The 27,060-nt window shown below is 51.6% G+C and overlaps 1 protein-coding gene across 1 annotated transcript in view; it reads right to left on the bottom strand.

The window, feature by feature from the left end:
* Nucleotides 1–1,933: 1,933 nt before the first annotated feature.
* Nucleotides 1,934–27,060, bottom strand: part of Mad1l1 (mitotic arrest deficient 1 like 1) — a 310,200-nt gene continuing 285,073 nt past the window's right edge. Inside the window, 1 exon segment of the mRNA NM_001246783.1 lies at nt 1,934–2,506. Within this exon segment, the coding sequence (NP_001233712.1) occupies nt 2,348–2,506 (159 nt within the window). The 3' untranslated portion in view covers nt 1,934–2,347.

Genomic DNA, 27,060 nt, shown 5'->3' on the forward strand with positions numbered 1-27,060 from the left:
ACATACACCACTGTGCCTAGTTTTGTTTACGTGTGTTGTGGGCATCAAAACTGAGGCTCTCATGCTTGGTAGCAGTCACCAACAATCTCCCGGTTGTGTGTGAGGCACACCCCTCTCTGGGCTGGAAGCAGTATTCAGGTTACAAGCATGCATGTGTACAAGCACCTACATAGACTCATGCACACAGGGTCTGTGCCCAAGATACTCTAGGGTATACATGCACTCATGCAGTTATGGCTTACATGTCTTCATATGCAAGCACATGCCAGATACGTACATGGGGCGCACACTTTGCGAGTGTAATGGTATATTGTATGCACAGTATGCATGTTTGCACTCTCAATCGGGAGCTCCCTTCCCAGCCCTTCTTCCTAAACCTGGCCCTACAGCCTGATGCCACCTAGCTTGAAGGGTGTGATCAGATGGGGACCGGCTTGTTACAGGAGAGAGCTATGAGCAGGGAAGTTTAGCCAGGTACACCCTGCACCTGCTGCTAGGGGTCTCTAGGGAGGTTGATTTTGATGCTGCCCTAGTACCTTCATTCCTGCCTCTTAACAGCCCCGGTGGCTGGCTACCTGGTTCCTGGGGTGGGCCAGGAGCTGGAGAGACACTCACAGCCTGTACTTCCCAGAGGGCCTTGCACCAGACCCAAAGACAAGGTAATAAAGAACTCAGCCATGGGCCAACACTGGTCACACCAACTGAGTGTGAGGGGAGGCGGGGAGGGGGTAGTGGGGGGGTCCCCTGATATGGGAGCTGGAGGCTGGGACACAGAAAATCCTGTTACCTCCCGGCTGTGACACTTGCACCATGGCACTAATCCCTTAAAGTGAGTCATTAGCAGCTTAAGACCTATTTATCAGTGGGTGCCCACTGAGGAGCTGGTGAAAGCCAGGGGCAGCCGGAAGTAGAGTTTTCTCTGGCCCAGGGCTCCTAGACAAGCCTGAGCACTCCCAGTGAGCTCTCTCATTCTATTCTCTTGCAGGCATTCGAAGAGGGCCTGATGTACCGGGGTGGAGGGCACCAAGGCACAGAGAACACATGATCATGTGTCTTGTCTTCAGGCTAGCCCAGACACACTCCCAACTCAGACCCTCTCCTCTCCACCCCTGCCCAGGAAAACCTCTTCGTCGGGATACTTTCTGTGGTGCAGATGCCTGGGCCTGGTGGAGGCTCTTGCGGGGGCGGGGGAGGGGGGAGCTGGCAAGGGAGGGATCAAATTATGAATGGTCGTGAGCCACCATGTGGTTGCTGGGAATTGAACTCAGGTCCTCTGGCAGAGCAGCAGCCCATGCTCTTAACCACTGAGCCATCTCTCCAGCCCTCTCTAGGGGAGCACAGTTAAGTAGCTTTTCAATCAGGCCTACGTGTGCCGGCAGCATTAGTGCTTCAGTGCTTCAGGCCCAGCGCAGGCAGAGCATCCCCTCGGTGTACCCGGCCTGCAGCAGTCCCAGGTGGGCTTCCCATCTGTAAGCAGCGCACCGGGATGATCATGGCGGTATCTCTGCTCGAAGGAGGCAGACCCTGCCTCTCTGAAGCCCCAAAAGGGGCTTCCATCCTCTACCTTAAATGGGTCACATACACACCTGGAACCATGCCCAAAGGGAGTGACTACTGTTCATAGGCAAGATGCTGCTATAATTAGCCTCTGGACCTAGAGACCTCAGGCAGGGGAGAGGCAGGTGGAGTAACCAAGGCAGGGAGTTGATACCCAGGCTCTGGTGGGATGGGACACAATTGCTTCCCTGACCCCATCCACCTCTTAGTCCACACCTAGTTGTCCAAGCATGGCAGGCTGTGCGGAGAGACCTGCCCAGGTGTCCAGTGGAACATGGCAGGTGGTGTGGTGAGGCCTGCCCAGGTGTCCAGGCATGGCAGGCAGTGTGGTGGAGTCTGGGCAGTGAGGTAGCTTGGTGCCTTGGAAACAGACGGGGAAAACGATAAAGATAACACTTTATTTCATTAGGCTGAGACTGCAGTCTCAGGCCACAGCCTGGCCACCAAAGTGGCCTCAAGCAACCAGCATATGGGACTGGAGGCTGGTGTGGGGCCACCTTGGGACAGTGCAGGGAGGGGCTCTAAAACAGGAGGAAGAGGAGAGGCCCAGTGTTTGGGACAAGAGAGGAGAGTAGTAGACTGTGATCTGGCTTGGTCGTCCCTAGCAGCTGCTCCTGCTAGCTAGGGACTAGAGACGGAGAGACAGAGTGGCTGCTTGAGCAGAGGCTCTGGCTAGTGTTTGTGGCACGATGCAGCTATAGGTGGCAAAGGGGTCTGGGGACAATGTGGGGTATAGGCTAGGCAGAGGTCCAGTGGCTGTAGAGTGAGGATGCCTGCGGGCAGATGGAGGCTAGATGGAGGTCTGGCGGCTGAACAGCTCGATGGTGAGGGCGCTGAGGAAGGCAGGAATGCTATCTTGCTGCAGCAAGTGCAGCTCAATGAGCTCAGGCACTGAACGGGAGAACTCCGTCTCCAACAGCTGCATCTTGGAGCCTGAGGGTCCTGTGGCCTGCAGGAGGAGAAAAGAGAGGGGCATCAGTGCTGATTGTTGGGCAGGTGTCTGCCCTTTGTCCTCACATGCTCCCAGTGGAGGGGGTGAGGGCCCAGGAAGGCTGTACTCCTGCCATCGCAAGAGCAGCCTGGGCTAGACGGGCACTGGCCTGCTTCTGCCCGATGCCCATTGAGGCAAAGCACGAGGTCATCCGCAGAGGGAGCTGAGATTCACAGCAGGCAGGCAGTCTTGCCTCAATAGGATTTGGATTCTTGGGGGCTTCAATTCCAGTCACCAGCTCTTCAGCTGTCACATGCTTGACTTGGGGAGGCAGAGTAAGCCCCAAGCATCTTCCAGACTGTGAAGCCAGGATGCTGGGTATTGGCTGATGGAGGTTTGGTCCTGGAAGGGTAGACTCTGGAGCCCAGACTGGTTCTTTCCCTGTTTTCTTATGTCACTTATAACTGAAGGGAGGGCATAGTGACTCTGTGATGGCTGTGATGGGGAGGTGGGAGTGGAGCTTGCAGGTAGGCTCAGAGCTGCAATGGTACACAGCTTGGCCTCCCGGGGCATGCCCAGGTTACTTGGCTGTTTGGCCAGGCTGCCCTCTTACCATGTAGGCTAGGCTGGGAGAAGCAGACAGAGGCCCTGAGTGAACCTCCTTGTAATCCTGAATTTCCCTGCTATCACTTATCCTGGGGCCTCCCCTGCCAACTGGCCCAGGAATGCTGCAGTGGCCAAAGATGTAGAAGGCCTGCTTGACTAGGGAAGAAAAATTCCTGTTTACAAGGCCAGGCAAGAAGTGGTCACAAACCCACTCTGGATTGCTCCCAAACCTTAGGTCTGATGTAGAACTGGTATCTAGCAAACCTAGAGCCCCTCCTCACTCAGCCACAGAAACAGGACCCGGCTGGGAGGCGGGTATAGGTCAGACTGGATGGTTCTCCAAAGAAGAAGCAGGAGGGTCTGATAAAGTTGGTGGGCTTATGGGGTCATCAGGGCAGATGTCAGTCAGGCCAGAGCCCATTAGGAAAGGTGGATGAGGAGGAGGAGAAATCAGAAGACCTGGGCATCATTGCAGGAAGCTCAGGTATTATGGAAAAGCCTGGCAATTCCTCCGTTATGACCCATTGGTACCCCTCCATTGTGCCCTCAGAACATGTAAATACATGTATCCACAGTAAGATGTACATGGGATGTCCACAGTGATATGATTCATATGTACACACACACACACACACACACACACACACACACACACACACACACACACACACACTCTTTAGCCCTGAAAAGGAACAAGGGGACAAGACATGATGCATGATAGCTCAGGGTCAACTTTGAACATAGTGATGCCATTGACATGAGGCATCCATACAAGACAATATGTAGAGGTAGGAGGCAGATTGGTGTGGACCAGGATGAGAGGGGAAGGGAGTGCCTGCTCCAGTGATAGTGTTTCTCTGTGGATTAGCCTGTGCCAATGAATGCACAATGGATGTGCTAATGAGAACCCAAATGCATGGCCACCGTGAAGCCAAGGCAGGGATGAATTTGTTCTGAAAGGTCCCTTCCTGCCAGTGGCTCTGCAGGTGCCTCTGTTCCTGGGAGCCATACAGATGGTCAGTCTGCTCCCATGGGTCCTGGCAGCCCATGACTACCACTGACTCCCTAGCATGAGCAAGAGAGGACCTGGGGAGCAGCCTGTGCCCCCAACCCCTCCACCTCCATCCCTCGTGGGGCATCAGGGCATGTGAGGTTTTGTCTCAATGACTCCCTGAGCTGTCTTCTGACTTGCTTGTTACCTGGGTTTTCCTCCTGTTTTCTCACGTGGGTCGACCCCCAGCCTGTTCCCTTGGCCCTTATTACATTTGGCCTTGTCATAGTTCAACACAAACCATCTTTAAACAAAAATAAGAGAAACCACTCTGACCTTTTCTCGAGAAAATCCTTTCATTTCTCCCTTCTGCTCTCGACTCGCAATGTTTTTCCCGAAATGTCAGAGGGGCTGACTCTGAGGCGGCTGTTGGGGAAGGAGCAGGCGGAGCTGTGGGGGTAGGAGCAGGGTGCCAGGAGAGCCTCCAGGGTTCTTTCCTGTCCCCCATGGTATGGGTCTCCTCAGCAGGAGATGTCATGCCTCTTCTGCACCCCCCCCCAGGTGTAGGGGTGTGTGTGTGTGTGTGTGTGTGTGTGTGTGTGTGTGTGTGTGTTTAAGTGTGGTATTAGGGGTGGAACCTAGGGCCTCATACGAGTTAGAGGCAAGTACCCTACCACCAAGCCACACTCCCCAGCCCTTTCACTGGGGGATTCTAGGCAGGGGCTCTACCACTGAGTCACACCCCAGCCCCTCACTGGGGCATTCTAGGCAGGGGCTCTGCCACTGAGAGATGCCCCAGACCTCTTGTTAATATTGTTTTATTTTGAGGCAAGGTTTCATTAAGTTGTCCAGGCTGGCCTTGAACTGTGGTCCTCCTGCCTCTGTATCCCAAGTAGCTCAGATGACAGGCCACTACACTCATTCTTTATTTGAAAGAGACCTGTCTCAGCTGCCAGCACTGGTCTCCTGCTCCTGATAGATAGTCGAGAGCTAAAAAGGCCACAGGAAACCCACTCCAGTCCTATTGGCTATCTGCTCATGGAGCCTCTGTGCAGCCAGTACAAGTCCTGGAAGGTCCCCCCTTCTCAAGTCTCAAACAAAACCAAGTCAGGTTTGCATCACAAGTAGGGCATGGCCCAAGTAGCCCCTTCCAGTCCTTCTGCCCACTCTCTCAACTTGGTTCCCCCAGCTGCCCTGCCCCCTGGGCACTGGTGGGCCCACCTCCTGGTGCAGACCCACCCAGGAAAGTGGTCCTGGCTTATCAGCATGTGCAGGTTGAACGACACCCTGCCAATCAGTCCCTGCACCGATCTGTCGTGTTCAAATGCCACCCGGTCCCCAGGTGCCTGCAAATCACCATAATTAGGGGCTGTTCACTTAAAATTAGAGCGCAATTTTTTAAAAAGCAAATTGCCCAGTCAGACGTGCTGGCTGCGGTTAGAAATATTTATGGGCTACGTGCATGTGCCGTCTCCAGCTCCCTCTCTCTGTGTGCTGGGGATGAGCCAACGGCACTGTGGACTCTGCCTAGCAGGGATAAAGATGCCCCTCTGCTGACAGTTGGCAGCCTCTGAACTTTGACTTCTACCTCTACCTCTGGCAGGGGACTGTCCCTGAGGCCTGCACTGCTGAAGGACTTTGGGCAGCAGATGTGACTTGCCCTAAGAGAAGTACATGTGTGAAGTCACGGAGCTCCAGATGAGGATGTTGGTGTGGTTTGGCACACAGCCAGAGGGATGCTAAGGACATTCCATGAGCTAAGGTTGGGTGAGTCCCTATCTGCTCAGGCCCAGGGAACATGGTGCCCTCCATAGCATCTAGACCTGGGTCTGTCCCCTCTATTCTGCTGACACCATAGTGTAACTTAACTACAATGTCAGAGTGTGCGGTGTGTAGACATCCTGAGCTTGCGCTATCTGGATGGTAGAAATAGCTCAGCCCAGTCACTCCCTTCATGCCAACCATGTTGTACCACCTCCTTTTCCCACCAATTCTAGCCTAACCTGGAGTGGGTGGCTCATGGGAAGGGCTGTGCCAATGTGCTCCAGGACACCTGGCATCCAAAATGACTCCTGGCTCCCATCTTCCTCCTGTGACCTCGGTTGCTAAACCCCAGGAGGAATTGGGAGCCACTGGGTCAGGATGATGAGGACAGGACCGAGAATGACTGTCCCGCATGCAGTTCCAAGTGGAGAAGCTGTGTCTGCATGGCAAATGGCTTGCCTGGTGTCCCTGCTGAACCATGCCAAGGAAAGTGTTCAATGTATTGTGGGCTAATCACAAAGCGTGAAAGGAATTTACCATCCTGGTGAGGGGTGACCTTTCCCTCTCGGGCTGTGTGGGGGGGGGGAGGGATGAGGCTGGGCCCTGCAGCCCCTGATGATTCTCAAACCCACAATTATTATTATTAGCTGCTTTCTATTTATGAGCACTGTGTCCCCCAGGCTTGCGCTCTGTTTCAGAGTTCCACAGCTGCTCCTGAAGCTTCAGGAGGGAGCGGAGTGCACAGGGTAGGGACAGAGCTCACGGATCCTATCAGAGGGCACAGGGCAGGGACATGTCTGTGGAGTCTTAGCTATCAAGGCAGTCAAGGGATGTCCTGGCCCTTCACAGGTTTCCTGTGGATTTGGAGGCCACAGGGGCCCAGGCTGGAGAAGTGGGGGCAGGGAGGACAACAGTAGTGGCCAGGAGGGCATCAATTCAGCACATGCCCTGAGATGCAGAGGAAAGACTGGGAAGACACTCTTCTGCAGCTGGTGCTTGGGGAAGCCAGGGCAACCCAACTACTCTGCTCAGAAGAGGGCCTTGGTCATCTCAGCAGTCAGAAGGGCTGGGAGATGGAACGATTGGGCTGGGCTTCTCACTGGTTTGTTCCCCACCTACAGTGCACTTGATCTCTGGGAGTGACTTTTCCTAGAGCCACCATGCTCAGAGTATTGACATCAACTGGTGAGATATAACCCCAGCTGTCACTTTGACTTGCTGTGTGACCAGGGTATGTGCATTGCTCTCCATCTTTGAGCTGGTTTCCTCATATGAAACAGGGATTGATGTCATTAGCTCTTTGTTGGAGAGACTGTAGGCAGCTCAGAGGATTCAACCAGCATGCAAAGCTCCCAGCCAAGGCAATGTAACAGGGATAGATAGTCGATTACCCAGTGAAAAGGTTCAAATGAGACAAGAAGCTGGGGCAAGCCTCTGTGGGTGGAACACACAAGGACCTAAGTTCAGATCTCCAGTATGCTTCTAAAGCCAGGCATGGCAGTGCACATCCGGAACTCTGGCACAAAGGGAGGCAGAGACAGGCAGATTCCTGGAAGACTGTGGTCCGGCTAGCCTAGCTGAGTCAGTAAGCTCCAGGTTTATTGAGAGACTCTGCCTCAAAAGACAGGGTGGGGAGTTGGCCAGAGGGTTTAGCAGGTAAAGGGACTTGCCATTGAGGAAGATGCCCCCTACATATATTTCTGTAACCCCCCAGGTGCATATACCCACACAAACATACAAGCATACATACATGAAAAAATGCCACAAACCCCAAACTATGAAACACAGTTTTCAAGTCACTGGACCTAAGGGGTCAAAGAATAGAAATGGGTGGCCTGAGGCTGCAGGGCAGAGAGCTGATGGGGGAAAGGAGGGAGCACTTCAGGAGTGCTCTCTTATGAGGAAGGGGGACTGGCAACTGGTACAAGAATCTGCCTGACCAGGACAAACCAAAGGACTGGAGAGAACCCAGCTCAGAGGGTTGAAAACTGTCCCATCCCAGCCCCTGGATAGCTCTTAGGTCTGACGTCAGTGACAGGGCAGGAGTCCTGCAGTTGGGACTCACTTTGCAAACCTTAAACCAGGCAACTCTGATGCAAAGCCAACAATATTTGCTGTAATCCAGAGAAATCTGGGACTCGGGCAGGGGACACGAAGCATGCTCAGCACCCATTGATGGTCAGCTGGTCACAGGAAACTTGGGAACACATGGCTCTCAGGGAAACTACATGAGGACTGGTGGACAGTCTTGACAGGTAACGGTAACTCACCATCATCACTTCAAACCATGTGGCCAAAGGCTCAGAGACAGAAAAGTACTAGAAGGAGCCTGGCCAGCCCCAAGGTGAACATGGCACCCATGATGAGCAGTGGGTGGGACCAGGGCAGGCAGACACTGCTTTGAAAAGATGAATGATCCCAAAGATGCTGTAGGAGGAGATACCCAAAATGATGAAGGAGAAACAATCCATCCGTGACAATCAGGCCACGTGACAGGGCTCCACACACACACACCTAGTGTCCCAAAGGAGAGGCCAGGGTGTACTCGTGTTTGTGAAAGAGCCCCCAACATTCGACATCCAGGTAACACAGCAATGTCAGTCCCTGTCCTTCAGTGGGATCTGCTTCACACCATCTGCATGGCACAACTGCTGAGATGTTTCTGTCACCTCACACTCAGCTCTGATAGGTGTGGCTGGGCTCTCTCCCTCTGCCTTCAGAAGCTCAAAGTGAGCAGTGCCATGTGTACTGCAGTACAACAGGGAACTGATGGCATGGTCCCCAGGCAGCAGCTATAGAAGAAGCATTACTGGGCACAGCTTCATGCAAGGGCCTGCAATTGTCCTTCCCCAAGTGACTGCAGCCATGGGAGACCTTGATCAGTACTCTGATCATATCCTGGCCTTCAGAGCTAGTGACAGTGACCTGTTATCCAGTGACATGTAACCAACATGGGGGATGGAAAGATGCTTGAGGAAAAGATGCACACGTTGTACAATGTAAGTGCAAATTTAAGCCAAGAGAGACCTGAGAAGCCTAATAAACTCTAAACAAAGCAAGCGAAGAGAAGGGCCTCCAAATACATCATCATCGTGCTTAGCTCCAGGGAAAGGAAAATCTCAAAGCAGCCGGCAGGAAGAGAAATGCTTTCTCTACAAAGGAATAAAGATAAGGATGACAGCAGATTTCTCCCTGGAAACAATGATGGTAAGGAGACAGTGGGACAACAAAGAGCGGACTGGTGACCCAGAACTCAACACTTATTGGGATAACAACTTTGAAGGATGGTCAGACACATAAGGCCTACAAGACTGACTCTCAAGCTGATCTATACTATAAACAGACTGACCATCCATCCATCCATCCATCCATCCATCCATCCATCCACCCACCCACCCACCTACTAATTCATTTTGTAGTTCTGGGATCGAACCCAGGGCCTTGTACAGAACAGTAAGCACTCTACCCTGAGCCACACCTCAGCCCCGTGGAAGGATTCTAGGCAGATACTCTACCACTAAGCCACATCTCCAGCCATTCACATAGACTATTTTAGGAAAACTATGTCTCAATTCCACCCAGCTCTGCTATGAAATCAAAATCTGAAGACATCATAAAGAAAAGGCAAAAACTACAAAACAAGGACCCTGAAGTGACACAAAGTTCCTAGAGGGCATGGCTACATCCCAGGTCCTCCAGTGCAGTGCAAAGACTGCCTCTCAATTGAGTGTGTGTCACCTGGGTAGCTGCCCTTAAACATGCATGCTCATGCATACGGAGGTCAGAGGTCAATCTTGGGTGTCATTCCAGGTGCAGTGTACCTTGGATTTTATTTTTTGAGACAGGGTCTCTCCCTGGCCTGGTATCCACTGATTAGGCTAGTCTGGCTTTCATGTGCTCAGGGATCCTCCTGTCTCCATCTCCTCAGCATGGGGATTAGAAGGCTGAACCCAGACATGGGGCTTTTAAAAATGTGAGTCTGAACCCCGACATGGGGCTTTTAAAAACGTGGGTTCTAGGTATTAAACTCAGGTCCTCATGCTTGCAAGGCAAGCTTCTGCCGACTGAGCCATCTCCCCAACCCCTTCCCCCTCAGTCAGTCACATTTGTATAGCTGTGAAAAATACTGAAAGATGATTTATTTTCCTCACAGTTTCTCAATCATGGCAGGGGGTGTGGCAAAATAGAACACTCCATTTTATCTGGGAAACAGAGAAAAGAGATACTGGGGTCAATTAGGACAATATACTAAGGACACACACCTTGCTTCATCTAGCAAGGCCCCACCTCCTAAAGCTCCTAGACTCCCCTGGATAGAGTAACCTGGAGGGACCAAGTATCTGTCTCTTGACCCTGCAGAAGATACTGTATATTCCAAACAAGGATCCAGCTAGGTTTCTCCAAGAATACGAGGCTGCTTGGGCTTTAGAGACTTGTGGTTAACTGTGAAAAAGAAACCATTCACTCATCTCAATGCAATATATATATATATATATATATATATATATATATATATATATGTGAACAAACAATATACATTTCATGTGTGCATTTATGTGTTCACTTAGGGGTGTGTTTGTTTGTGTGTGTGTGTGTGTGTGTGTGTGTGTGTTTGTGTTTGTGTGTGTGTGTGCATGCATGTGTTTACATGCATGTGGAGGCCAGAGGACAACCTTAGTTGTCATTCCTCAGGAGCCGTCCATCTTCATCAAGACAGGGTCGCTCACAGGCCTGGAACTTGCCAAGTAGGCAAGGCTGACCAGCCAGAAAGCCCCCAGGGTCTGCCTTTGTCTGCCTCCTCAATGCTGGGGTGACAAGTGTGTACCACTATGCCTGACTTCTTTATGTGGGCTGTGGGGCTCAAATTCAGGTCTTTAGGGTTGTACATTAAGTGTTCTTATCCACTGAGCCACTTTCCCAGCATGCACTTTTCAAAAACAAAACCAAACTTCTTGGCAAAATAGGGTCAGACAGAGGGTGCCTGTGAGCAGTGCATGGAATAAGGCATCCCTGAGGGGCAGGAGTGAATGCTTTCTCAGATGAGAGAGAAGATGGAGACCGCCGCTCACCACCTCTATGCAGGCATTCTAAGGTGTTCTGCACTAGCAACAAACAGAAATTAGAAGTGTAAGCCAATACTTTTTTATAACAACATTGAAACATGGAATACCTAGGGAAAAATTGAGAAAAGATTGAAACAGCTGCAGGATGAAAATGAGATGGTGGGGCTCAGAGGAAGTCCTCTTCGGCTGGGAGATGTGTTGCTAAGATGCAGCGTCCCCAGACAGTCTGTACAGTTGGTGCATGCCCAGTCAACACCCAAACAGCCTTCCTGCTCCTGGAGAATGTGAATGGCTGAGACTAAAGTTCAGAAGGAAATCTACAAACCCTGGCACTCCTTTATGGTCTGAAAAAGAGCAAGACTGGAACAAACGCTGGCTGAATCACACACAGAGTAGGGATGAAGATGTGGGCCTAGCAGCAACAGGCATAAATGGACGGTGGAGGCTCACCCTGAGGAGGACCCTCAGTTTCACAGTCAAGGTACAAAGGTAACCGGCCCAGTGTTTCCTAAGCAGTGTCCCTGTACCAGTACACCTGCAGCCAGGTGCCCCACTGCGATGTTACTTTTTCTTTATGAGGCAGGGTCTCATGTAGCCAAGGATGGCCATGAGTTCCCGATCCTCCTGCCTACATTTCCTGATTGTTGGGATTACAGACATGCACCACGCCTGGTTTATGTGGCACTGGGACAGAGGAACTTTGTGTATGCTAGGCAAGCACTCTGCCATGTGAGCCACACCCCCAACCCTCCACAGATGGATGAGAGAACTTTAAAACATATCTAGTATCAGATATGAAAGTCAGCTCTAATGAATCACAGACATGTAGAATGTACACAGAAGAACTGCTAGAAGAAAAGCACAGAGAAAAATCCTCCCTAGATCGGACATCAGATGCACACTCCACAAACAAAGGGCTGGTAAAATATCCAAAGTTAGAACTGCTCTTCTCCAAATGCTTTCAGAGAGTGAAGACAAGCATGGCCTAGGAGAACATATCACTAGTGTGGAATAATCCTCTTGTACATTATAAAGATTTGTCACTCAAATTGGTTTAATAAAATGCTGATTGGCCAGTAGCCAGACAGGAGTTATAGGTGGGGCATCCAAATTAAGGATGATGGGAAGGAGAAGGGTAGAGTCAGGAGACACCAGCCACATGCAGAGGGAGCAGGAGATGAACGTGCCATGTTAATAAAAGTACTGCCACGTAGCAGAATGTAAATAAGGAATATAGGTTAACTTAAAATGTAAGAGCTAGTTAGTAACAAGCCTGAGCTATTGACCAAGCACTTACAATTAATATAAGCCTCTGTGTGGTAATTTGGGAAGTGGCTGCCAAGTATTTGGGATCTGGGAGGGGGGACAGGAAATTTCTGCTTCACATCACAGCTTGTGGCTGATAAGGGTTGTATAACCAGCTTTACAAAGATTCTCAAAACTGAGCAGCAAGAGAATACATAACCTAGTTTAAAAAATGAGCCAAGGGGCTAGCAAGATGGCTCAGTGGGTAAAGAACTTGCCATGCAACCTGAAGACCCGAGTTAGGTCTTTGGAACTTATCCGTGGAAGGAGAGAATTCACCCCACAAGGTTGTCCTCTGTTCTCACATAGGCCCTGGCATAGTACTTCTACCAATAAATATTTTTTCAAATGAGCAAAGATGCGAAGAGACACATAACCAAAGAACAGCCAACACAGCAGGCAGAGGTTCCATACTGCTGTTCACCTGGGAAACACAAGCTAGAACCTTCCCATTAGAATAGCTGAAATGGCAAAGACCTAGTGAGGACGTAGAGATGCCATACCTCCACAAACTGAGGGGGCTATAACAATGGTCCACTGTGCACATAGGTCAGAAACCTCTTGAAAGGTTAAGCACACATGCTTCATAAGATCTCATACTTCTCCACCTAGATATATGTATCGAGCTAAGAGACAATATGTTTTGACACCAAGCCATATATGTGAATGCTCCCTGTAAACTGTATTTGCAATAGACCCATCTCAATGTCCATCAACAGGTGTATGGGTAAGCAAGTTTGGTATGTCCATTCAATGGACGACTTACTATTTAGTTTTCAAGAGGAATAAATTGTTGATGTTCAAGGCAACATAGATGGATCTCAAATTAATTATGTCAACTGGAAGAAGGTAGACAAGATAAAACTCAAGGACTGTAAACTACACTGACAGGAGATACCTGGGGTTGTCCAAGAATGGGGTGAGTTAGAGGGGGAGCTGCAAAGAGGAGGATGGATTTCGTGGGATGATGGCATGCCTGAAAATCTTGGTGATGGGAGGTGTGTCCTTCCTTTTTGCAACGAGGCAGGACACAGGCTTTCTTGGGTGAGCAGGATAGGTCCTTGAAGACCCAAGAGGCTCCCTGTCATTCTTGACCTTGTCTGGATCATGGTCTCTCTTGAGAATAGCAGTTCTGGCTCCTCCAGCCAGAAAAACCACACAATACCTGCTCAACACTTTGTACATGAAGCTCAAGAGGATCCAGGAAGTGCCCCACACCTACCAAGATAGTCCTAGTAAAGAGCAAGCTAAGGGGATAGCAAGGTGGCTTGGTGGGCAAAGAACTCACCATGAAGATCTCTGCAGAGTTGTCCTCCATTCTTCACATGGGTACCCTAGCACAATACTTCCTGAGGCAGGAAGGAGTACTGGGGAGGATGCAGAGCTGGAGCTATGGAAGGCAGGTGGCATGACCTTCAGAAAGCCCAACAAGAGGGGGCAAAGTGCTGGTTCCCAGAACACATCTAGAAGTCAGGTATGAGGGTGAATGTCTGTAACCATTGTGCAGAGTTGGGGGTGGCACAGGGCAGACAGGCAGATCCCCAGAACTTATGGCCAGTGTGTCTAGCCAAGCTATGAGATCTGAGTTCAGTCAGAGACCCTGTCCTAAAATAAAGGTGGCAAGGACTAGTGACGAAGCCTAGTGGTAGAGTACTTGCCTCTCATGCCCAAGATCATGAGTTCAAGACCCAGCATCACCGAGACAAAACAAAATTCTTGGGGGCTAGCAAGGTGGCTCAATGAGTAAAGCACTTTCCACAGAGGCCTGACGATCTGAGCTCAATCCCTGGAACACATGCAAAGGCGGAAAGAGAAAACCCACCGACTTCCGTGTGTGTGCTATGGTGTGCAGTGCCGGCCCCACCACACACATGCAATAATAATAAAAAAGTATGTTTTTTAAAAAAGAGTGGAGAGGAATAGAAAGCTATTCCTAACATCTTCCTCTGAGAGAGCGATAGTGGAAGACACTGGAATCAAGATCCGTTCCCCCGCATCTCAGTTTGTGCTGGGAATGGAACCTCAAGCTGTGTGCCTGCTAGACAAGAACAATTTCCAGCCATGGGAAATGTATCCTAATAAAGTGGTTTAACGGTAAAGGTCTGGCTGCCAACTGTCCACACTGGAAGGGAAGGCCTCCTGTAGGCCTGGGGACTTGGCAGGGTGTGCACCTCAGGGCTCATAGCCCAGTCTGTTGCTTGCCTCCTGTCACCACACAGCTAATCATAGGCTGAAGAGGGAACTAGATACTACAAAAATCTTGGGGCAAACCTTGTCTCTACCTATGGCTGGCTTCCTTCCTGGGGACCCGTTATTTGCTACATGTGACATTTAGTTCAGAGCCAGTCATACTGGGACATACATGGCCAGCAGCCAGAGGCCCTTTAGTCTGTGATGGGAACCCTAGTGGACCTCAGTGCTGACAGTGTGAGTTGGCCCCACATTCCATCCTTCCATCACCACTGATGGATGCCCACTGTGTGCAAGCATGTTAGCTACTTTCCTGTCATCGTGACCAGACTGGCCAAACTGGATGACTTAAAGGAGCAGAGGTTTGCTTTGGCTTGCATTTTCAGAGGGGGTCAAGACTTCATGGTGGAGAGGGCATGGTGGCATGGAGGTGCTGACCTCATGAGGAATGGGAAACAGAGGGTCAGAAAATAGCCATGGATAATACGCCCCTAAGGACCCATCCCCTGTGACCTGCTTTCTCCAGCTTGGCTCTACTTCCTAAGTTTTCAGAACCTCCCAAAATAGCACTGACATCTGGGAGCTAAGCATTTCAACCATGAGCCCATGGAGGTATTTTTTATTCGGGCTGTAAGGCTGAGGTCTGAGATCTCACATTTGGCTTGAAGGGAACAGAGCTGAGGCCAGGTGAGCTCAGAGTGACTCTGGGGGCCTGGCCTGGCCTTCCTGTTGGCAGAGTGGCCAGGATTGAAGCCTAGGCTTCTCTGAACTATGTGATGGCCTCTCAGGACCAGTGGTTGGTGGGTACTTGTGTTCTCAGTGGCTCCGGCATGCTTTGCTGAAGGCAGCTGCCCTTCCCGTGTGGCAGATGTGGCTCAGGGCTCCTGGTGGGCCTAGGGACATGGATGGCAGCCGGGCAACCATCTGCCCTCAAAGCTGCTGCCTCAGCTGCTGCTAAAAGGCAGATTTGTTGGTTCTGATTAAAAATATCCCGTGAATGACACGACTTTCAGAGGTAAGTCTCTGCAGACTTGGAGGGGCGAGGACACGCTCTCCTCAGCTTTGCAGCTCACTCTCCTGAAGTCTGACACATTGGCAGAATGGATCCCAGTGGGCCAGGCCACTTGCTTCTCAGAAAACAGCCTGAAGTTATTCACACATAGCCCGCTGGTGTCGGGCCCAGGACTTAGCTTTTCTGTCCCAGTTCAGACTCATCCACAACTTCTGCTTTGAGTTCTCGAGTGGACAGATTAACAAGGCAGATGCCCAGCCTGCCTGAGACCCGTGGGTACCTCAAGCCATCCACCTCTGTTCAGATTCTTCTGGGCCAGCTGCACTGAGGACTGATGGATTTGTATCCAGCTCCCACCACACGGGCAGGTGGCATCTAGTGAGGGCATCCAGTCCAGTGGCTGTTTTCAGAGATGTGCTGCCCATGGCAACCTCTTCCCAAAGAGGAATCCAGAATGGCAAGGCTGCTCAGAAGGTCTAAGGTTCAAAGGTGCCTATGCTACCGGAAGCCACTGCCCTGCTGCTTCAACACTCAAGATCAAAAGGAGGGACAGGCCTGCTGGGGGCTCTTGAAGGGATGTCCCTGGTACCAGGGTAGTAGGATTCACCTTAGGCTCAATTCTGACAGGTAACTCAACACTCTTGTGAGTCACAAGGGCTTCCTGGCTGACGATGTCCCAGGGACCCTGACCATCCTAGCGTGTCTGCCTATCTCTGTGTGGACTGCTTGGTATCAGCATCATCTGCAAACTGCCTTGGTTTTCATCTTTGGCTGGCCCTGAAAGCCGATCATGAAAGGGAATTTTCTTTCTTGTTTTTTTTTTTTTAATTAGACTTGGTAACATCACCAAGCTGTGAACATATAGCTTTGTAGATCTTGTGTTTCTGACAGTAATTACTCACTGAGGCTTTTCAGGCTCCATTTCAACTCAGCAACTGCCCTGCCAGTAATTAAGTGAGAGAGACGAGGCAACAGATTCTAGGATTCATATGTAGCCCTTCCCACCTGGGCTCCTGACTTCCTCTGGCTGGAGCCCTGTGTGGGCATGCTTCCTATTACAGCCTTCAGGGGTGGCTCTGATCTCCACTCCGGATCCACCTGACTGTTTTGCAACAGCTGGAAAGAAAACCAGTGTTCCACAGATAGAGGACCCCATGGTACTGGGTGCCTGCTCCTGACACCTCTGGCTTGTTCTGTCATGAGGTGAGCATCTTCAAGAGTGACTGTGTCCTCCAGGCCAGAGAAATCCATCAGTCTCACTTTTAGAGAAGTGAGCTCTCTGTCACGTGTCCAACATTCATTCATCATCAGCAGGTGGCAATGGACCCTGCCTCACACCCTCCCTTCTCCCTCTGCTCACAAGCTGCCAGCTATGGCACATCCAGGACCCTCCAGGGCCATGCCATGAAATAAGGTAGGGTCTGTGGGTCAAAATGCTATGCGTACATGTGAAGGCCACTTGTTGATGACTACTTCCCATGGTTTGGTTTGCAGTCTGGTGAGAGCTGGTTGAAAGCCCCAATGCCAAGGGAAAGCCAGACTGTGTGAGGCCCAAAAAGAGCTTCAGCCCCAGTCGTGCTTCCAGGCTTAGTCACATGGAGATGGCGGATGAAAACTGGCTACTGGACTTGTCAGGCAAGCAGGGCCCATGAAGAGGGGTGCCGCCCTCCCTGACCTGGCTGTTTTATTACAAGCACTCCTGAGTCTCTCACATTGTGGCCTTTGTGTGGAGGGCCTGGTAGCATCAGTTGTCCACACTGCTAGCTACTTCTGCCTTGGGCCTGAGGTTCTCTGATTGCAGATATACATGGACTCTGCAGAGTAACACTCTTCTCTCAACACGCAAATGAAACTGGCCCGGGGGACCTCCGGTAGCAGGGGGACTGTGGCAGGAAGGCCAGAGGGGGCCAGGGCCTACACGGCCACACAGCAGCTCGATGGCTGTGTGAGTGGGCAGGCTCCATCAGCTGGCCTACCTCTGACTGTGCCAGGGCGTCCTTAAATACAATTGGTTAGTCACAGTTTAGTGTTCTTTATTGTAAGCTATTTTGAGAGGCAATTAAAACATCCCACTGCCAAAGTGCATGTCTCCTACGGGGAGTCCTAATATGAAGGAGTCAAAAACAAAGACTGGGGAGGAGACCCGGGCTCCAGGCTCATTTTTGAAATGGCAGGCTTTGTCCTGGTCTGGTCTTCTTGGAGAGTGCCAGGGAGGCCATGCTGGGGTGCGACCAGGGCTCACAGAGCAGGAAAAGCTAAGTCATTTTCCAGAGGGCGCGGCCTCATGACACTGATATGCCCGCTCCCTCCTGCTGAGCTCAGCACAGTTGAAGCCTCTTGCCAAGGCCATTCAGTGACCACAGGTGAGAGAGAGGTCTGGTTTGCTTGCAATAGGACTGAGCCCACACAGCTGATGGGAATGCATGAGGGAGGGCGGCTAGGAGAGCCCGCTGGACTGTTCACAGGCCATCTGTGCTTTTAACTGTGATTAAAAGGCGATTTTAAAAAGTAGCCAGCAACTTCAGAGGTATCTTGGCCAGTGTTAATGAGCTTCCTATAGGGCTGACCCTGCTTGACACATATCCAGTCATGCTTCCAGGAGACACAGCTTTTCTTCCTCCGTGACCAATGGGAGAGGCCTGCGGTTGATGGAGCATGGTGGCCTTGTGACTCCACAGGGCAAAGAATAGCTGCCAGGTGGTCAAGAGGATGTCAGATGGGAGGCCATACATGGGGCCCTTGGTGGGTGTCCACAACGGATCTGAAGTTGGAGGTGTGGGATTCAGCATCAGAGACCCCTATCCTAGCCAGGGAACTCCCATATAGCCCTGCTCCCTGCATATGGGGAGACATATGGATTCAATGCCTTGAATCCCAGTGCAAAAGGGGCTGTTGCTTTGACCTTTCTGGCCACACAGGGCCTTTGCCACCTTGCCTCTCAGGTGGCTCACAACTCAACATGGGTGGCTATCAGATGAATGGTCAGCCCAGTAGTCATCCACCTGGCACACACCCTCATGCCATAAGAACCAGCCACTTCCAGGCTCATCACCAGCCCAACAGGCTTCATATCATCAAGTTTCCAGCCCTGGGACTTCACTGGTGGCAACCATGGCCACCACTCCCTTCGGAAATGCAGAGTTTTCAGAGGGGTGGATCGTTCAGGAGGTCACAAACCACTACCAAGATGGGTGATGCTGATGCCACCTGGGGAGGAGCACTTTCATCCCCACGATTCCAGAACCGATGAACTGGATGAGTGGAGGAGGGGTGCCGTGGAATGGGGTGTCCGGCTGCGGAGCAGATATGGGAAGAAGAAAGTGACCACCTGGCTCCATGAGGGCACTGGAACCAGTGGCCTTCCTTACTCCCACCAGCAAGAAAGCATCTGAGGGGAAGGATGGTTGAGCTCAGGTGACACTCAGGACTTGAGAGGATGCTTGGGGTGTGTGCCTGCAGGTCTGAGGCTGCTCCACCCCTTCTGGGACCCCAGGGGATGCTCTATAGAAAAGGGCATGGGAAGGGGGAGTGGTCAGCAATCTTGGTCAGCATGAGGAAGGTGGGGAGGGTGCTGTCTGCCTTTGGAGTGGGTCTTGGGGCTTGAGTGTTGCTGGGATTGTCTCCACCTCCATCCTGCAGCAGGAGGGTCTGCATGCTGCTGTTGGTGCTGCAGTTTCGTTGATGGCGTTCACTTAAAAAAAGAAATCGCAAAATATGCTCTGCAGTCAATTTGCTCCTTGGCCCCAAGAATAGAATACAAATCAACTCACATCCGGCAGGTACCATCCTGTGATTTGCTTTAGGAAATGATTTTTGAGCGGACTCTGACGTTGCCATCTGTCTCAGGGAAGGGAAATCACCCTCCCCACTTGTCCAGGATGTTGAAGACTACATCTCTTTTCCAACTTGAGTTTGTCCCTTTCCATTTAGCAAGCTCTAGTTTTCTTCCTGGACACATCTGAACAGTGTGGATGGGCAAGGTCTGTGTGAGGTGCACAGCAGCAGGCAAGGTGCAGGCTGCCCGCTTGGCATATGGCAGTCATGTGGCATTTGAGGGCGTCCTTGGAAAGCTACAGGCGTCCAAGCCCAGACATTGTCAGAGCTCCCTGGAAGGATGTTTGAGACGCCCTGGCATCTGTAGAACCTGCAGCTATGGACCTATAGGCAGGTCACCTGACCCTTCAGAACCTCAGTTTCCCTGCCTGGGAAGTGAGGGCCAGCAGGAACCAGATACACCACAGGCTATTTAAATGAATAAATAAATAGACTAACTAGGCAGGTACGTGTTACTCACAGACCCTTACTGCCCCAACTATAATGATTGCTTCTCTGGGTGTCATATCACACAAGTAGAGAGATGGGGTCATACCCTCCCTCTTAGCAAGGTGGTGATATTTCCTGTTGCTGGGGGTGATGGCATGGATGATACCCCTTCCTGCTTTGAAACAGAGTCCCACTGTTGTAGCCCTGCTGGCCTGGAACCCACTAGACTAGTCTCAAACTATAAAAGCTGCCTGCCTCTGCCTCCTGAGTGCTATGTATAAGCCACCACACCCAGTCCCATTCTTTTATTTTCAAGTGTGTCTGTGCATGTGTGTGCTAGGGAACCTGCTTGTGTGGCACATAAGTATGGAGGCCAGAGGTCAACTTGAGTCTTACTTCTCATGCGCTCTCCATCTTGTTTTGTGAGCCAGGATCTCTCCCTGGGACTTGGAGCTCACTGAACAGGCTAGGCTGGCTGGCCTGGGTTCTTCCCAGCTTTGCCTCTCCAGTGATCACACCTGGCCTTTTAAAACAAAACAAAACAAAACAAAAAACCAAAAAAAAAAAAAAAATGGGTCCTGATTTAGCCATGGAGCCATCTCTTCAGCTGGCCTGCTTTTGAGATAGCCTATCACTATACAGTGCAGGCTGATCCAGAACCCGAAGTCCTCCTGCCTTAACTGGGATGACAGGTTTGTGCTGCCATGCCTGGCTCAATTCTCTATTCTTTAGGGTCACAGTTTTGAACACTCAAGAGTCAGTGTGTCTTACTAGTGCTAGACTAGCCCAGTACTTGGCCTGGAGAGTAGTGGGCATCCAGTGGAGGCTCAGGCTGTGAGGGTGAATTCCAAGACCTCTTGGGGTTTGCTAGCTGGGCACATACCCTCCTTGGCTCAGGCAGTGTAGACAGGGATTGTTCCTAACTACAGCATCTCGTGCAGGCCCACCATGTGATGACATACCTGGGGTGAGGTGGAACTAGACAATGGGGCCCATAGGACATGAATGAGGAAGGAAGATAAACCCAAGGATGTGTGCTGTGGAGTCATTAGGTAGCCATGATGGTGTGGGTAACAACGGGGCAAGTCTCCCCCTACCCATTATACCAGGTCTCTCTCCCCCTCAACATTAGCACTTGGCCACAGGCAGAGAGGCAGCTATATAGGAAAGGTTATTTAATAAAACAAGGGCCCACGTGGGTGCTGCTGCCTTGCAAGATGAATGAGCTGCTGGACACGGCCACCTCTCCTCCGAGGAAGAGGCAGCCCCATTTGATTAGGAAAATATTGGTTAATTTTCTAGTGGAGTGCACGACCTTCGGGGAAGGGGGAAGCTAATTTCCAGAGCAATGCTGCAGACATCTCTCTCTTGGCCTTTGCCGCTCTGAGAAGTGCAGAGACACAGCCATAGGGCAGTGCCTGCCTTTGCTGTGTGTTGGGCTAAGTAGTCAGGCAGTCCCCCCTCCTAGGGAAAAGGGTGGGCCAGCACGGACCGCTCCTGGAAGCCCTTTGGGATGGGCTCATGTTGTGGAGCAGCAGTCTTTGGAAGCTCTACTTCCTGAGGGTTCCTGGGAGCTTCCCTTCGCTTCCCCTCTTCACTCCTGTGTCTCTGGAGACACAGATGACCTGGGGTCTGGAAAACACCAAGTATTTAGTGATGGTTGTCTATCTGCTGCAGCTGTCCTGTGCTGGGTGTGGTGCCCGTGCCAAGGTATCCAGAGAGGGACACGGGCCTTGCCAGCCCTAGAGGAGGTGTTTGGTCTTAGGTGAACGTTCTGGAAACCTGTCCTCTGGTGGTCTGACCATGGCAGGGCCTATGGTGACTGCTGGTCAAGAATAGACTGTCCCTCTCTGTAGGCGAGTGCTTGGAACTACCTGCCTCCCTGGCCTGAGAAAGGTGGGTGATATCAGTTTGAGGCCAGGCCCAGGGGCTCCCAAGATTCAAGACTACAGAGGACAAGGAAGCCTCGGGGTGACTCAGAAGCAAAAGGATGGGTCCCTGACCTGTGGCATCACTGCAATGCCCACCTGACACATGTGCCGTCCTTCTGCCACTAGTCATATTAATGCAATGGTAAGAGCCAGCACTTGAGAGTATACCATGTGCCAGGTTTGGACTGAGGCCTTTGTAGGCACACTGACCCACTTGCTTCTGTAACACAGTAGAGTGAATATGTAGAGACTCAACCTAAACCCACACACAATGCCTGGGCACTATGGGGCCCCATTTCCATACACATAAAACAACAGATATGTCCAGCCCCTAGATCCTCATGTCCACTGTGCAGTCTGGTGGGGTGGGCATGGCTAGAGGCAGCTGGGAGTGAGTTCACTGGGTAGATACACCTCAGTTCCCACCCATGCCAGCTCTATTGACTCTCACCTTGTAGGGTGACCCATGGCCAAGCCTACTAGTAGAGAGGCGACAGATGCACAGGGACTGAAACCCACAGAGGAGACCAGAGAGGACACCTGAATCTTAGCCTTTGCAGCCTCACTAGTTGCCCACAGGGCAGAAGGAAGAGCTGACCACACACTAGAACAGCTGGGGGAGGGCCAGACAGTCAGACACAAGGCTTGGTGCCCTGCAGGGAAGGTGTGGACAAGGGCAATTGGTTCTCTGTGATCCTGACTACCCTGTCCAGTACACTGTAAGCACCTAGAAAGACCTGGCTACCATGGCCACCACTACTACCACACCAAGCAGCTGGCCTAAGAGGACTGTGATCAGAGCTCCAGGCCTGACAGAACTTGGAGGAAACCAAAAGTGGGGGAAGAGGATGAGCCTGCCAGTCACAAGGAAGGAAACTGGAGCAGGCAGTGAGCAGAGACACACAAGAGTGAAAAAGTACACTAGATGGCACCCGGATACGTTAGATGGTACCCCACTATGCTAAACGACACCTCAATATGCTGAACAGCACCCCAGTAATCTGGATGGGATTCTGGGACATTGGACAGAACCCCAGTATGCTGGGCAGAATCCCAGTATGCTGGAGAGAACCCCAGGAAGCTGGACAAATCTCAGGAAGCTGGACAGAATCCTAACCCTAAATGGGATCCTAGGATGCTGGATAGGATCACAGCGTATTAGATGGGACCCTGACGCTGGGTGGGATCCTGGGATGCTAGGAAGAACCCCAATACGTTGGGCAGAATTCCTCTCTATTGGATAACTCTGGGATGCTGGATGGAACCAGTTATGTGGGATGGCCCTTTTGGCTGAAAAGCCCTTCTGCTATGGCATGATGGCTCACTCTGCATCCTGCCTCTCCTGGGAAGAACCATCCTCCAAGACTACTGAGGGTAAAGTGGAGAACAGAACTGAATGAAACTGGGCTTTCGAATGCAAAACGTGAGGGCATGTAAGTGTGACTCAGAAAGGGGACAGGAGTTGGGGCAGAAACACAAGGTCAGAGGCTACCTATAGAGAGCAGGGGTAGGTGCCACAGTCTCCACTGGCCATGCGGAAGAGACCTGAGAAGGCTGAGTTTCAGGGCTGGAACCTGATATTTGCCCATAGGTTCTCAGGGTGTCCTGGCCATGAGTCAGACCCAGGTGAGGGGCAGGAGTGTCCTGTTTAGACCCACATGTGGAGTAGGGAAGGCAGTGGTGACTGCTGTGCCATCTAGGTGTGCCCAGCACTGAGGTGAGGTCTCTGCTGATGCCCCTTAAGTGGCTTTCTCAGGGGTGTGGCAGCTCACTGGGTCCCCTGCTGGACAGCAGGACCAACCTCACTAAACCAGCACCAAGTGTCCACTCTAAGGCCACCTGAGGCTAAGACCCAGAGTGTTCCCACTCCCTGGGCAGAGTCTGGGGGTGGGGTGGGGGAGGGACGACACAAGTCTCCCAGCCCGGTCCAGAGCTAACATTTGAGGGAGGTCTGGGTGACAGTACGTGATTTAAAAGTTAATTAAAATGAGTGGTATAGAGTGTAACAGCCTCAGGTGTTTATTTCCAAAGGGTGTTTGGAAGGAAAAGGGGGGAAATCTAATAAAAAGCTTTGTGAGGTATTGCATTAGCAGGTAATCACACTGCTAAATCACTGGGCGTCTGAAGCAGCCTAATGACTCTGCTGCTGCTGCTCGACCTTCACCCAGCGAGTGCAGAGCACAGCACCCACAGTTTCTGGAGCGGACATGTGAGGAAGGTGGGAGCAGAAACTGAGGCCTGAGGCACGGGGCTCAGTCTGCAGGGAGGGCAGCTCCTTCCCACACCCTTAAGTCAATCTGTCCTTCTTTTCTTCCTTCTACCCACACCCTGAGTACTAATTATGGGTAGTAAATCCCCTTAGAAGGCTCCTCGATGGATGGAGGACGGTCAGCCAACAGCACTGGAGATCATGGAGAGGGCCTGAGAAGGGCCCCTGAGGAAGAAGCCCCTCGGCCAAGGGACCAAAGACGTGCCAGAGAGACTGGCAGGTGGGGGGGAGCCCAGCTTCATCCACACACTACCTTTGTGTAAAGGTGGAAGGCCTGAGCTGATGGGAGCTTACCATAGCAGGTGTGATAACTCTTGGGTGGCCTGGTAAGAAGGCTCTGTGAGGGGAGCGTGACTCCCTGAGAACTGCACAGTTGCAGAGCCTGGCCGGCCCCTCCTGCAAGGGGCAGCAGAGAGTAGCTGCATTCACTCAGCAAACTCTTGTGGGACACTGGGGATGACAATGCAGAGGCTATTTCCATAGTAGAGTCCCTCCCTGTCTCTTCTGACACACCTGTGAGACACATCTGTGGTCCAACTGTCCTCACATGTAGTACACACTGACTGAGAGACACGGGCCACCCTTCTGTCCATACCCGTTGTCAAGTCCTCCTGTGCCCTCAAGGAGGCTCTGTTGCTTTAGGCCTACTGACCATGTGGCTTTTCCCTCATCTCCTATTCAGGTCCAGGAGAGTAGTAGCTGAGGGTCCACCTGGGAGCCCCTCTCTGTGATTCAGCCTCAAGTACCAAGTGGCCAAGGACAGGGGCTGCCCCATTGCCTTAGCCACCACAAAGCTCTGCCAGGACTTAGACAGCAAGTTTATCTCGTTAGTGGATGGCTTTTCCTGCCTATGGCAGCTCCTTACATGACTGTCACAGGATGAGCTAAGGCATCTCAATATGAAGAGCGATTATGAGCTCTGTCATAGTGCTAGGTAGCGGGGTGCCATGCGGGAGCTGCATCCATCACAGAGGCTGTAACCTACCCCTGCCCACCATACTCCTGGGTGTCTCTGAGTACTTTTTAAACCCAAGGCAATGGCCACACTGGGTGCTGGCAGCCATAGCTGACCTGTGCTGAAGCACAGAACCCAAACTTGGGAGCCCTGACTGCCCAGGCTCCCACTGTGCTGTAAACCTGGCTTTCGGTGGTTCAGCCACAATGGAACCCCATCTCAGTCCCTTCAGACAGTGTAGCAAGAAGGTGACCAAATCCTTCGTAATTCTGGGGTGTAGATACCAAGACTGAGGCACCCGCAGAGCAGCATCTGCTGGGGTGGTTCCTCAAGGGAAGTCTTTCCACCCTACCTCACACATCTCAGGGCTGGAGTCCCACCAAATGTCATCTAAAGGGAAGACAGGCAAGCCTCAGACATGATCACCGCCAGGCTAGTCCCCCTCTAGAGTGAAGCCAAGCAAATTATGTAATCCAAAATACAGGGGTGTGCAGGGTGGGAACAACATGGCCATCCTAGGAGAAACAGAAAAGGAACTACAGGCTTGGGCAGGTCCCAAGCCAACAAGACCAGCTCACTGGATCTGCAGCTAGAGAATCTCTTAGCTAGCTGTCTCCCATGCTGTTCTGGGAAAGGAATTACAGAGGCTAGCCTTGGCAGAAGACCCCTGCCTTTAGTGGCTGCTGCCCCAGATGACATCCTGGCCCCTTTCTAAGTGGGTATGGAGCACAGTACCTTCTTGCAGGGGTGCACAGTCCACCTAGCTGGTTGGAGACAAGGGAGGTGCAGGCATCCAGCTCACACAGCATCACCTGCTTATGCCCCCCACCCCACCCCCACCATCTGTTGGCTCATTTGTTAATTATTGAGCAGGTTATCCATGATCACAGTCTGGTGCCTGACTCTTTATCAAGCACCTTCTGCATCTGTTGAGCTCCATGTGAGCAGCGATAAAGCGTCATTAATAAAGAAGAGCTCTGGAGGAACCACCTGGTGGCTCTTGCCCAAGTCCCTAAAGTTTCCCCAACAACTGCTGTCAGAAGGGAGGGGAGCCCTAGCCCCACACACAAGCCTGATCCCACTGTGCAGGTTGTGTACAGCAGAGCCTGAGGTCCCTTGTGGTCAGTTTTTTGAGGTGGTTCTGGAATGTTCTAGAGGTGTCTAGATCCTGGAGGAAACTCTTTAAGAGCCCCTCACAGGTTCTCTGTGCATGAAAGGTGGGACATAAGTGACTGTGTGTATGTGTATAGTTGGGGGGCTTCTGTCTGTTACCACAGCCTTCCTGAGGTTACACACCCTGGCACACAGTAGCATTCAGGATGAGGTGGAGCTGTTTATAACAGAACTGTTTCCTTCTGGTCACCACAAGTGCCCTGAATGTGTGTAGGCCTTGCCTTGTCACATCCCTTGTAAGGAAAAGTATCAGCTCAGGACCCCCAAGACCAAGTTCTCAGCACAAAGGAGATTTATTTGCCCCAGAGGGACAGAGGGCAGGGAATAAGAGACAGAGACAGGAGACAGAGAATGAGGGAGAAGGGGAAGGGAACAAGGGAGGAGGGTAAGAGTATTTGTTCCAGAGGGACAAAGGACTGACTCTGTACAGAGAGAAGACAGACTTGACACGCAGGAAAATGGCGGTTTATAAAGGTACAAGGAGAAACTTTATGTTAGAATGAGGTGTTTAATTTTAATTGAGCATGTTAATTAGGGCAGTCAAAGGGAGCACCTGATTGCCAGACTTCGATACTCTGATAGCTGGACCTTGGTAGTCGGCCTCAGGAGGAGAAAGTAGACAAATAAGGGAAGAGAGACCTTGGTGGCTAGCTTTAGGAATGTATCTAGTGGTTTTTAGCAAGGCAGAGGGAAAGTGGGAGAAGGGCAAGGCCTGCCAGAGCCATGCTCACCAAGCTCGAGCTGGCTTCATTCCCCACTACCCCTTCATACTCATATACATTCTCCAAGAAGCACTCTACAGACACTTCCTGAGTGGGGCAGGCCAAGGAGGGGATGGGAGAGAGAAAGGGGCAGAAGCAGGGCCTGGATGGACCTGGGGTCTCTTTTCTCACAGTGCCCATCAGGGGCAGCAACTGCAGCAGAAGCAGTGAGGACCTGTGCCAGCCTCTCCTTGAAACTGCTCCATCGCCGGGGGTGGGGTAGGGGGGGGGGGGGTGTGGCGCACATCTTTAATCCCAGCACTTGGGAGGCAGAGCAGGTGGATCTCCG

The sequence above is a fragment of the Cricetulus griseus genome, chromosome 4 (assembly GCF_003668045.3).
Source record: "Cricetulus griseus strain 17A/GY chromosome 4, alternate assembly CriGri-PICRH-1.0, whole genome shotgun sequence".
Lineage (NCBI taxonomy): Eukaryota > Metazoa > Chordata > Mammalia > Rodentia > Cricetidae > Cricetulus > Cricetulus griseus.